Source organism: Aquarana catesbeiana, linkage group LG01, assembly GCF_042186555.1.
Source record: "Aquarana catesbeiana isolate 2022-GZ linkage group LG01, ASM4218655v1, whole genome shotgun sequence".
NCBI lineage: Eukaryota > Metazoa > Chordata > Amphibia > Anura > Ranidae > Aquarana > Aquarana catesbeiana.
Genome location: NC_133324.1, coordinates 45,960,542 through 45,973,730, shown reverse-complemented (window position 1 = coordinate 45,973,730; position 13,189 = coordinate 45,960,542). Strand labels below are relative to the sequence as shown.

The following is a 13,189-nucleotide window of genomic DNA, read 5'->3' as shown; positions in this document are numbered from 1 at the left end:
CATGGAACACCAGGGTTCCTCTAGAGCAGTGGTTCTCAACATGGGGGTCGAATGATGATTTGCCAGGGGTCAACGAATCCTGGGCTGTTCCTAAATCCCGCACCACTCTCCCAGCCTTTTTTCGGCCACCCAGCTGGGCTGTTCCTGGAGCCCGCGGCCACCCATTCAGCCTTTTCACAGCCGCCCATTCAATTCACGGCATGGCTGGGGGGCAGATACTAGAAGTCAGCTGACTGGTGAGGTATGTGAAGTGGGAGGGGCTGGAAGAGACCCTATCTCCTGATTTCAGCATAGGTGTCACTGCTGTGAGACACCACAGAGCTAGAGACACAGTGAGTAACACTACCTGGGATTATAGTTGCCATTAAAAGTCCCTACTACTGTTCTCAGATCAGCAGATGAACCTGATCAAGAGCACCTAAGTTGGTTGATCAGAAATCCCCCAGCACTGACACTCATCCCATCCCCCCTCCCACCAAGGAGTAAGAGAAGGAATATAAATAGAGAATACATGCAAGGGAGAGGAAAAGAGGGGGAGGAATAAAGAAAAAGATTGAGAAAGAACAAGAGAAAGCACAAGAAAGTCAGCTAGAGAGAGGGATGGGGAAAAAAAAACAAGAAATTAGGATAGAGAGAGATAAAAGGGAAAGGATGGAGAACAATGAGAGTGCTAAAATGTACCATAAGGGGTTTTAATACTGTACAAGTGGAAGGGACTCAGGGAGCGCTAAGACCCCTTTCACACCGAGCCGCCTATAGCGTCGGCGGTAAGACGCCGCTATTTTTAGCGGCATTTTACCGTCAGATTTGCGGCGCATTTCGGCCGCTAGCGGAGCGCTTTTACCCCCCATTAGCGGCCGAGAAAGGGTTAAAACCGCCCTCAATGCCCTCGGGCTTTCACACTGGAAACAATGGAGCAGCTGTTTGAGGGCGGATTGCAGGCGCTATTTTTAACGCTATAGCGCCTGCAAAAACGCCCTCGGTGTGAAAGGGGTCTAAATGTCCGTGGGTTAGGGGCGCTAATTACTTGTCTAGCTTTGGGTGCTGACAACCCACGCTACGAAAATAATTTTACTGTTAGGAGTCCCCACAACTTGGGAAATTTTATCAAGGGGTCACGGCACTAGAAGGGTTGAGAACCACTGCTCTAGAGGTTGCAAAAGTTTCTTTGAGCAATGAGAAAGCTCCCACTGACACCATTAATCTTTATCAATATTTGTAACAGGGGAATTCTTCCCAGTGACCACCATTGTAAGGAGCATTCTTCTCAGTGACCACGCTAATGTACTGTGAGCTGTAGATATAGTCATTGTTATCAGGGGTTCCTTGAGACTGGAAAGTTGTTTTTAAGGGTTCCTTCATGGTAAAAGGTTGAGAGAGGCTGCTCTAATGTCTTTTTATATTCACATGCAGACTAGTCAACATTGGAAGCCAACCAGTATGTTTATGGCATATTACTGAACACTGCTCTGATGTCCTGCATGTGTGGCGGTAAAACTTCTGAGACCCTCACCTCTTTTTTGCAATAGGAACATACTGTAAAAGTTCAGACTGCTCCTTCCTCCACCTACATAGCTTTATTGTGCAAATGGCCACTCAACCCGTTCCTTCGTCTGACATGTTTCACGCCCCACATATGCTAAAAGGTGAGCTTCTGCCTTACCAGCAGAGGACAGAGTGCTGTTGATTACACTGGAAGAACTGATTTCTCCCAGAACAGATCTGCGTCCACTCCACCACCACACATGAGGTTGGTGCCTCTACCATCTCTGGGTTGGCCTGGTTCAGAGGGGGGATTATCACACCTAGTATGGTGACCTTGTTGCCCCCAAAGCTATAATTACCAGTCTTTGTGGCTTTTGTGACCCCCAGCTGGCTGCTCTGTGGCAGTTTTCAGCTCCATCTAAAATTATATGTTTTCTAGCAGTTCCTGAACTCTTCCTCCCAGGGGCTGTGGAGATATCTCCAGCGGGGAGCCCGGCTCAGACATTTTGTCAGAATCTTCTCTGCTGCTGGGAGTACCAATCTTCCTATGTACACAGTCATCGGCGAGGTTGGTGCCTCTGCCCTCTCTGGGTTGGCCTAGCCCGGAGGGGGGATAATCACACCTAGTATTGGTGACTCTTGGAGGTGGAGGGTGGGTGGCAATAAGCCATCTGCAAAAGGGAGATAGAAGGTGGTTAAAAAGGGAGGGTTATGGAAATGAGAGATTGCAAAATGAGGTTGGAACATAGTGGGATGTGTGGAGTTGGGGGCTGGAAAGAGAAGGGGTAGGGTGGTTTTACGAGCCGGTGAGGGGGAATACAAGAGGAGAGGGAAAAAACAGGGTGGGGTGGGGGCAAGGTAAGTTTTAGCAGCAGGGGTGGGGGCGCTACTAAATGAACCTGTTAAGCTGGGTATATACTAGTAGAAATTCTTACAACATTCATATGAGGTCAAACCTAAGAGTTTAGCTGCTTGCCGACCGCCGCACACAGATGTACGTCGGCAGAATGGCACAGGCAGGCAAATCAGCGTACCTTTTGAATTTGCCGCCTATGGGGCACAAGCCGCGGGAGCGTGCCCGTGGGCCCCGGGAACTCGATGTTCGCTGGCGGCCCGCGATTGTGGTGTGGAGAGGCAGAACGGGTAGATGCCTTTGTAAACAAGGCATTTCCCTGTTCTGCCTAGTGACATGACAGAGATCCAATGCTCCCTGTCATCGGGAGGAGTGATCACTGTCATGTCAGTGGTAGCCCATCCCCCCCACAGTTAGAATCACTCCCTAGGACACACTTAACCCCTTTCTCGCCCCCTAGTGTTTAACCCCTTCCCTGCCAGTGTCATTTACACAGTAATCAGTGCATTTTTATACCACTGATCGCTGTATACATGACAATGGTCCCAAAATAGTGTCAAAAGTGTCCGATGTGTCCACCATAATGTCGTAGTCACGATAAAAATCACAGATCGCTGCCATTACTAATAAAATAAAAAAAATGAATAATAAAAATGCCATAAATCTATCCCCTATTTTGTAGACGCTATAACTTTTGCGCAAACCAATCAATATACGCTTATTGCAATTTTTTTTTTTTTTTTTTACCAAAAATATGTAGAAGAATACATATCGGCATAAACTGAGAAAGAAATTTGTTTTTTTTTTATATATATTTTGGGGGATATTTATTATAGCAAAAAGTAAAAAATATTGCTTTTTTTTCAAAATTGTCGCTCTTTTTTTTATAGCGCAAAAAAATAAACCTGCAGAGGTGATCAAATACCACCAAAAGAAAGCTCTATTTGTGGGGAAAAAAGGACGTCAATTTTGTTTGGATACAACTTTGCACGGCCGCGCAATTGTCAGCTAAAGCGACGCAGTGCCGAATCGCAAAAAAAATGCTCTGGTCAGGAAGGGGAGTAAAATCTGAAGCGGTTAAATTTGTATGCAATCAGGCAGGCCCTTGCACTACATGGGTTTTGGTAAATTTGAAGAAAATCTAATAGTGTGTATGGGGCTTTAGAAATCTGCACCTTGCAGAAAAGATTTCCATCCTGCTCCTTCAAATTTCTTGCCACTACGGTTGAAAATAAACCTCGGGTTGACCCCACCATTGATTAGAAAAAAAAACTAACATCGAACTAACACAACGAAAAGTGTTGAAGGAAATTCTACTAGCATAAACCCATCTTCACGTTGTCCTAAATGGGCAAACCACAGGGTCACCCACATTTGGGCAGAGTGCAGGTGCAAAGAAGAGGTTGTCACTCTTGCATTTGGACTAAACCCAAAAATATGGCTACATCAGGAACGTCGGGAATTCTCAAAATTCAAAACGAAATTCAGTTCAAAAAGTATACCGTTGATGCCGGTTTTAGTACACCACAGCAGCCAATCGGATTGGAGCAGAATTCCAATGACTAACGACCTTGTAATAAACCTGCTCGACCACAAAACTGGTGGCGTTTTATTGCCGCGTCTTTTGCTAGTTTTCTGGAGACTAAATCTCAGTCTGTTTTTCATTGTTGTCACCCCCAAAGCTATAATTACCAGTCTTTGTGGCCCCCCAGCTGGCTGCTCTGTGGCCCTTCTCAGCTCGGTCTAAAATTATATGTTTTCTGGTGGCTCCTGAACTCTCCCTTCCAGGGACTGCTAAGATGTCTCCAGCGGGGAGCCGGACTCGGGCATTTTGTCAGAATCTTCTCTGCTGTGGTAACTAGCTCATTAAATCCAGTATAAAGGCGTTCGTCTGGCTGTGGAGGAGAGACGGGGGTCATGCACACAATCGGGGCCAAAGCTGCAAATGTGCCCAGGGGGGCTAATCAAAGAGACGGCGCCAAATAGAGTTTAACCCCGTGTGAAGCCTGGAGACGGCCTGCTTCACATTCGTACTGTGCAGTTTTTCTTATCCTGGTACCCAAAGGAGGAACTGTCCTTCGTGCCCCAGGCAGCCAGTCAGCATGGTTATTTGTCCTACTATTACCAACGATGAATGAGCTTGACCAGACTGACTTTATTTGTAAAATTAAATTAATTGCGCCTAAGCTCAGTTAACGGTGAAATGGTCTTTCTCCAGTTTTTATAGCCAAAAAATCAAGTCAAAATCGATAGCTCATTAAAAGATAAAATAGCAAAACCAGCTTTTGCTGCAATATTCAGCTTCAATACAGAGATTTCCCCATGCAGTACTTTTTTTTGCCACTAGCTGTCCTCAGTCTGATGGCCAGCACCATTCAGCTCACTTCTGAGCCCGGGTCATCCTGTATCCACCCCCAGGATGTGAAAAGTGAAGCAGCGCAGTGATTAGCTAATTTCTCTGTCACTTTAGTCTCTTCTCTTATCGATATGTTTTTTTGTCAGCACATGACCTGATTGGCTGCTTGGGCAGCCGGTTCCTCTCACACTCCAGCTCTGCTGTACAGGTGCTGATTATAGATCAGATAAAATTACTTAATACTTATGGCATTTAAAAAAATAAATAAAAATTAATGATGCATTAAAAATTACAGAGCTTCAATACACCAGATGTGTCTGGTGGTACAGCATGTCCCCAGCAGCATATTGTCTAGCTGGTATGAGTGGCTCATTGCTTTTCCCAGAAGTAGAATGTCCCCAGCAGTCTAGTGTCTTGCTGGTGTGATTGGCCCACTGCTTTTCCCAGAAGTAGAATGTCCCCAGCAGTCTAGTGTCTTGCTGGTGTGATTGGCCCACTGCTTTTCCCAGAAGTAGAATGTCACCAGCAGTCTAGTGCCTTGCTGGTGTGAGGGGGACATTCTACTTCTGAGAAAAGCAATGAGCCAATCACACCAACAAGACACTAAACTGCTGGGGACATTCTACTTCTGAGAAAAGCAATGAGCCAGTCTAGTGTCTTGCTGGTTGGATTGGCTCACTGCTTTTCCCAGAAGTAGAATGTCCCCAGCAGTCTAGTGTCTTGCTGGTATGATTGGCTCATTGCTTTCCACAGAAGTAGAATGTCCCCAGCAGTTTAGTGCCTTGCTGGAGTGATTGGCTCATTGCTTTTCCACGAAGTAGAATGTCCCCAGCAGTCTAGTGTCTTGCTGGTGTGATTGGCTCATTGCTTTTCCACGAAGTAGAATGTCCCCAGCAGTCTAGTGTCTTGTTGGTGTGATTGGCTTGTTGCTTTTCCCAGAAGTAGAATGTCCCCAGCAGTCTAGTGTCTTGCTGGTGTGATTGGCTCATTGCTTTTCCCAGAAGTAGAATGTCCCCAGCAGTCTAGTGTCTTGCTGGTGTGATTGGCTCACTGCTTTTCCCAGAAGTAGTATGTCTCCAGCAGTCTAGTGTCTTGTTGGTGTGATTGGCTCATTGCTTTTCCACGAAGTAGAATGTCCCCAGCAGTCTAGTGTCTTGCTGGTGTGATTGGCTCACTGCTTTTCCCAGAAGTAGTATGTCCCCAGCAGTCTAGTGTCTTGCTGGTGTGATTGGCTCATTGCTTTTCCACGAAGTAGAATGTCCCCAGCAGTCTAGTGTCTTGTTGGTGTGATTGGCTCATTGCTTTTCCCAGAAGTAGAATGTCCCCAGCAGTCTAGTGTCTTGCTGGTGTGATTGGCTCACTGCTTTTCCCAGAAGTAGTATGTCCCCAGCAGTCTAGTGTCTTGTTGGTGTGATTGGCTCATTGCTTTTCCCAGAAGTAGAATGTCCCCAGCAGTCTAGTGTCTTGTTGGTGTGATTGGCTCATTGCTTTTCCCAGAAGTAGAATGTCCCCAGCAGTCTAGTGTCTTGTTGGTGTGATTGGCTCATTGCTTTTCCCAGAAGTAGAATGTCCCCAGCAGTCTAGTGTCTTGTTGGTGTGATTGGCTCATTGCTTTTCCCAGAAGTAGAATGTCCCCAGCAGTCTAGTGTCTTGTTGGTGTGATTGGCTCATTGCTTTTCCCAGAAGTAGAATGTCCCCAGCAGTCTAGTGTCTTGTTGGTGTGATTGGCTCATTGCTTTTCCCAGAAGTAGAATGTCCCCAGCAGTCTAGTGTCTTGCTGGTGTGATTGGCTCATTGCTTTTCCCAGAAGTAGAATGTCCCCAGCAGTCTAGTGTCTTGCTGGACACAATGGTGTGACTGAGCCATTCAGCATGTGGCAAACTGTCCAATCTGGTTTTGCTCCCTGGATTCTGTGTGTGGTTTTTGTCTGGCGGTGTTCACCTTTGCTGCAGCCATGCACTGTCAGATGAACCTCTCCAGCTGAAATGGCAGATTATCAGATCTTCATTCTTTGTCTTCTGTTCTAGTTGGATCCCGAGGCCAGCGACACGCTGAAAGAGCTCCAGGTGAAGCTGAACAATGTCTTGGATGAGCTGAGTGCAGTGTTTGGAAACAGGTGAGTGGGGGCGGGGATTGGGTGATTGAGGAAGAGGAGAGGTGCAGAAAGAAGGGAGGAATACATCTTAGACTGGAGTCACTGCTGTGAGGGGGAGCTGAGCTAAAGAGTCATTGCTGGGAGAGGGGGGAGAGGAGGTACAGGGGGAGCTGAGCTGATGTGTAGCTGCCAGGAGAGGGGGAGCAGGAGGAGCTGAGCTGATAAGTCACAGCTGGGAGGGGGAGTTAAGCCTCTGAGCCAAGTTGGCCATACACTAGTAAATTTTCGTATAAGAGTTTGCAGGAAAATTCTCAGTACATCCAATGACTTGATAATGGTCATTCAGATCTCTTTTTGCTCTTAACAACTCTCAGTTTTGGAATGGATGTAATTTCCCAAGCAAAAATGACATGCACTGTTAAAAAATTTGTTCAGAGAAAAATTTTCAAATATTTCCCTCACTGTGCTCGAAAATGGGAAAGAGGGGGGAGCTGAGCTCCAGGGTCCTTGCTGGGAGAGGGGGGGCTGAGCTGCAGGGTCCTTGCTGGTAGAGGGGGGGGGCTGAGCTGCAGGGTCACTGCTGGGAGAGAGGGAGGAGCTGAGCTTCAGGGTCACTGCTGGGAGAGAGGGGGGATCTGAGCTTCAGGGTCACTGCTGGGAGAGAGGGGGGATCTGAGCTTCAGGGTCACTGTTGGGAGAGAGGGAGGAGCTGAGCTTCAGGGTCACTGCTGGGAGAGAGGGGGGATCTGAGCTTCAGGGTCACTGTTGGGAGAGAGGGAGGAGCTGAGCTTCAGGGTCACTGCTAGTAGAGGGGAGCAGGGTGAGCTGAGCTGCTTTGTCACTGTTCTGTTAGAGGGGAGCAGGGTGAGCTGAGCTGCTGAGTCACTGCTGGTAGAGGGGAGCAGGGTGAGCTGGGCTCCAGAGTCACTGCTGGTAGAGGGAGCAGGGTGAGCTGGACTGCAGAGTTACTGCTAGTAGAGGGGAGCAGGGTGAGCTGGGCTGCAGAGTCACTGCTGGTAGAGGGAGCAGGGTGAGCTGGACTGCAGAGTTACTGCTGGTAGAGGGAGCAGGGTGAGCTGGGCTGCAGAGTCACTGCTGGTAGAGGGAGCAGGGTGAGCTGGGCTGCAGAGTCACTGCAGGGAAGGGGAGCAGGGTGAGCTGGGCTGCAGAGTCACTGCTGGTAGAGGGAGCAGGGTGAGCTTAGCTGGCTGAGTCACTGCTGGAAGGGGGAGCAGGAGGAGCAGAACTGCTAAGTGTTATGAGTATGTTAATACTTTAATGTCCATTGCCTGAAAACAGGTTCACTTTAGCCCTTGAGTAAAGTCTCTACTTGCCTTGTCAGTGTTGTATCAGATGTGACTTTGGTGGCATTAATGAACAATTAATAAGGGAACAGGCTGCAGTTTAATGAGGGTGTTTTATATAGCTGGGGAGATTGTATATCGTGTGTCTATATGGTGGAACACCCCCACACAGGTACGCAGACCGCAGTGCACTGTGACCGTCAGCCGTCCATCCAGGATCTGTAGTGACAGGCCGCACAAGCACATCCAGCTCGTGTCAGAGGGAATCAATCACTGGACTGACCGCAGGCCTCTTCCTTTTCCCTGTTATGCCATGGCGGTTATACATCTCAGATCTACCCAAATGATTATCTTAGAATAAAGAGGAAAAAGTTTTACAGGGCGCAGCGTGTACTGTCTGTGACGCTGTCACATGACCCAGGATGAAATGTATATTGGCTATATACTGTGGATATAGAAAAAGAATCACCCCCTTTTAAAATAATCACATTTTGTTGCTTTGCCGCCTGAAATGAAGACAGACACAGTTTTTGTTTTACCCAGTTGTATGTACTCAGTGCAACTTTTAACATCCAAGTGAAAGATATCACACCAACATCTCAGAAAACATAAAAAAAAAAAAAAACAGAGTCACTGAGTTGGAAAAAGGATCACCCACCTCCTAAAAATGACTTGTAAACTCAATCGGGTGCAGCTAATCACCTTCTCATTGGCACACAAAGCCATTTAACTTTCAGCTGTGATCATCCGTGGTCATTTTGATTAGCTCTGCATGAAAAGAGCTTTCCTGGAGCATTTCAGTGCCTGAAAGCAAACAATCAACTATGGGTGGCAAGGTTGTGGACAGGCACAAGTCAGGAGATGGATACAAAGGCTTTATCAATGCCTAGAAGCACAGTGAGGTCTATTATTAAGAAGTGGAAGGTATTTGGTAGAACACAGACCCTCCCTGGATCAGGACATCGCTCCAAACTGGATGAAAGAGGCGGGAGGAAACTGGTCAGAGAGGCCTCCAGGAGGCCTACACCAACTCTGAAGCAGTTACAGAAATGTATGACAAACAGTGAGTGGTCATTGTGTAGACGTGACAACAATATCACATATTCTCCACAAATGTGACTTGTATGGGAGGGTGCAAGAAAAAAGCCACTCCTCAAGAAAGGCCACATTCAGTCACCTTCAAGGCCACATGGAAAAAAGATGTTCTGGTCAGATGAGACTAACATTGAATTATTTGGCCTCAACACCAAACCATATGTCTGGTGGAAATCCAATACAGCTCACCATCCACATAGCATCATTCCTACAGTAAAGCATGGAGGGGGTAATATCCTGTTATGGGGGGGGGGGGGTGATAATATCCTGTTATGGGGGGTGATAATATCCTGTTATGGGGGGTGATAATATCCTGTTATGGGGGGTGGTAATATCCTGTTATGGGGGGGGTGATAATATCCTGTTATGGGGGTGATAATATCCTGTTATGGGGGGTGATAATATCCTGTTATGGGGGGTGATAATATCCTGTTATGGGGGGTGGTAATATCCTGTTATGGGGGGTGATAATATCCTGTTATGGGGGGGGGTGATAATATCCTGTTATGGGGGTTATAATATCCTGTTATGGGGGTGATAATATCCTGTTATGGGGGGGTGATAATATCCTGTTATGGGGGGTGATAATATCCTGTTATGGGGGGTGATAATATCCTGTTATGGGGGGTGGTAATATCCTGTTATGGGGCGGTGATAATATCCTGTTATGGGGGGGGTGATAATATCCTGTTATGGGGGTTATAATATCCTGTTATGGGGGTGATAATATCCTGTTATGGGGAGTGATAATATCCTGTTATGGGGGATATAATATCCTGTTATGGGGGGTGATAATATCCTGTTATGGGGGGTGATAATATCCTGTTATGGGGGATATAATATCCTGTTATGGGGGGTGATAATATCCTGTTATGGGGTTATAATATCCTGTTATGGGGAGTGATAATATCCTGTTATGGGGAGTAATAATATCCTGTTATGGGGGATATAATATCCTGTTATGGGGGGTGATAATATCCTGTTATGGGGGATATAATATCCTGTTATGGGGGGTGGTAATATCCTGTTATGGGGGTGATAATATCCTGTTATGGGGGATATAATATCCTGTTATGGGGGGTGGTAGTATCCTGTTATGGGGGGGGTGATAATATCCTGTTATGGGGGTGGTAATATCCTATTATGGGGGGTGGTAATATCCTGTTATGGGGGGTGATAATATCCTGTTATGGGGGGTGGTAATATTCTGTTATGGGGGATATTATCCTGTTATGGGGGGTGATAATATCCTGTTATGGGGGTGATAATATCCTGTTATGGGGGTGATAATATCCTGTTATGGGGAGTGATAATATCCTGTTATGGGGGTGATAATATCCTGTTATGGGGGGGGTGATAATATCCTGTTATGGGGGTGATAATATCCTGTTATGGGGAGTGATAATATCCTGTTATGGGGAGTGATAATATCCTGTTATGGGGGATATAATATCCTGTTATGGGGGGTGATAATATCCTGTTATGGGGGGTGATAATATCCTGTTATGGGGGTGATAATATCCTGTTATGGGGGTTATAATATCCTGTTATGGGGGGTGATAATATCCTGTTATGGGGGGGGTGATAATATCCTGTTATGGGGGTTATAATATCCTGTTATGGGGGGGGGTGATAATATCCTGTTATGGGGGTTATAATATCCTGTTATGGGGTGATAATATCCTGTTATGGGGGGGGGTGATAATATCCTGTTATGGGGGGGGGTGATAATATCCTGTTATGGGGAGTGATAATATCCTGTTATGGGGGATATAATATCCTGTTATGGGGGGTGGTAATATCCTGTTATGGGGGTTATAATATCCTGTTATGGGGAGTGATAATATCCTGTTATGGGGTGATAATATCCTGTTATGGGGGTGATAATATCCTGTTATGGGGGGGGGGTGATAATATCCTGTTATGGGGGGGTGATAATATCCTGTTATGGGGGGGTGATAATATCCTGTTATGGGGGGGTGATAATATCCTGTTATGGGGAGTGATAATATCCTGTTATGGGGGGTGATAATATCCTGTTATGGGGGGTGATAATATCCTGTTATGGGGGTGATAATATCCTGTTATGGGGGTGATAATATCCTGTTATGGGGGATATAATATCCTGTTATGGGGGTGATAATATCCTGTTATGGGGGGGTGATAATATCCTGTTATGGGGGGTGATAATATCCTGTTATGGGGGGGGGGGGTGATAATATCCTGTTATGGGGGTGATAATATCTTGTTATGGGGATGATAATATCCTGTTATGGGGGTGATAATATCCTGTTATGGGGATGATAATATCCTGTTATGGGGGTGATAATAACCTGTTATGGGGGTGATAATATCTTGTTATGGGGATGATAATATCCTGTTATGGGGGTGATAATATCCTGTTATGGGGGTGGTAATATCCTGTTATGGGGGTGATAATATCCTGTTATGGCGGGTAGTAATATCCTGTTATGGGGGGGGGGGGGTGATAATATCCTGTTATGGGGGTGATAATATCCTGTTATGGGGGTGGTAATATCCTGTTATGGCGGGTAGTAATATCCTGTTATGGGGGGGATAATATCCTGTTATGGGGGTGATAATATCCTGTTATGGGGGGTGATAATATCCTGTTATGGGGGGTGGTAATATCCTGTTATGGGGGTGATAATATCCTGTTATGGGGGATATAATATCCTGTTATGGGGGTGATAATATCCTGTTATGGGGGGGTGATAATATCCTGTTATGGGGGGTGATAATATCCTGTTATGGGGGGGGGGGGGTGATAATATCCTGTTATGGGGGGGTGATAATATCCTGTTATGGGGGGGTGATAATATCCTGTTATGGGGGTGATAATATCCTGTTATGGGGGATATAATATCCTGTTATGGGGGTGATAATATCCTGTTATGGGGGGGTGATAATATCCTGTTATGGGGGGTGATAATATCCTGTTATGGGGGGGGGGGGTGATAATATCCTGTTATGGGGGTGATAATATCTTGTTATGGGGATGATAATATCCTGTTATGGGGGTGATAATATCCTGTTATGGGGATGATAATATCCTGTTATGGGGGTGATAATAACCTGTTATGGGGGTGATAATATCTTGTTATGGGGATGATAATATCCTGTTATGGGGGTGATAATATCCTGTTATGGGGATGATAATATCCTGTTATGGGGGTGGTAATATCCTGTTATGGGGGTGATAATATCCTGTTATGGCGGGTAGTAATATCCTGTTATGGGGGGGGGGGGGTGATAATATCCTGTTATGGGGGTGATAATATCCTGTTATGGGGGTGGTAATATCCTGTTATGGCGGGTAGTAATATCCTGTTATGGGGGGGATAATATCCTGTTATGGGGGTGATAATATCCTGTTATGGGGGGTGATAATATCCTGTTATGGGGGGTGGTAATATCCTGTTATTGGGGGTGGTAATATCCTGTTATGGGGGGGTGATAATATCCTGTTATGGGGGGGTGATAATATCCTGTTATGGGGGTGATAATATCCTGTTATGGGGGGTGATAATATCCTGTTATGGGGGTGATAATATCCTGTTATGGGGGGGGGATAATATCCTGTTATGGGGTGATAATATCCTGTTATGGGGGGGGATAATATCCTGTTATGGGGGTGATAATATCCTGTTATGGGGGTGATAATATCCTGTTATGGGGGTTATAATATCCTGTTATGGGGGGGGTGATAATATCCTGTTATGGGGGGTGATAATATCCTGTTATGGGGGGTGATAATATCCTGTTATGGGGGTGATAATATCCTGTTATGGGGGTTATAATATCCTGTTATGGGGGGTGATAATATCCTGTTATGGGGGGGGTGATAATATCCTGTTATGGGGGTTATAATATCCTGTTATGGGGGGGGGTGATAATATCCTGTTATGGGGGTTATAATATCCTGTTATGGGGGTGATAATATCCTGTTATGGGGGGGGGGTGATAATATCCTGTTATGG

The 13,189-nt window shown here is 46.0% G+C and overlaps 1 protein-coding gene across 1 annotated transcript in view; it reads left to right on the top strand.

The window, feature by feature from the left end:
• The window catches only part of LOC141130885 (protein unc-13 homolog B-like), a gene marked incomplete in the record, with an annotated part of 525,591 nt that overhangs the window by 483,720 nt on the left and 28,682 nt on the right, over positions 1-13,189 (top strand). Inside the window, 1 exon segment of the mRNA XM_073618170.1 lies at positions 6,722-6,810. Within this exon segment, the coding sequence (XP_073474271.1) occupies positions 6,722-6,810 (89 nt within the window).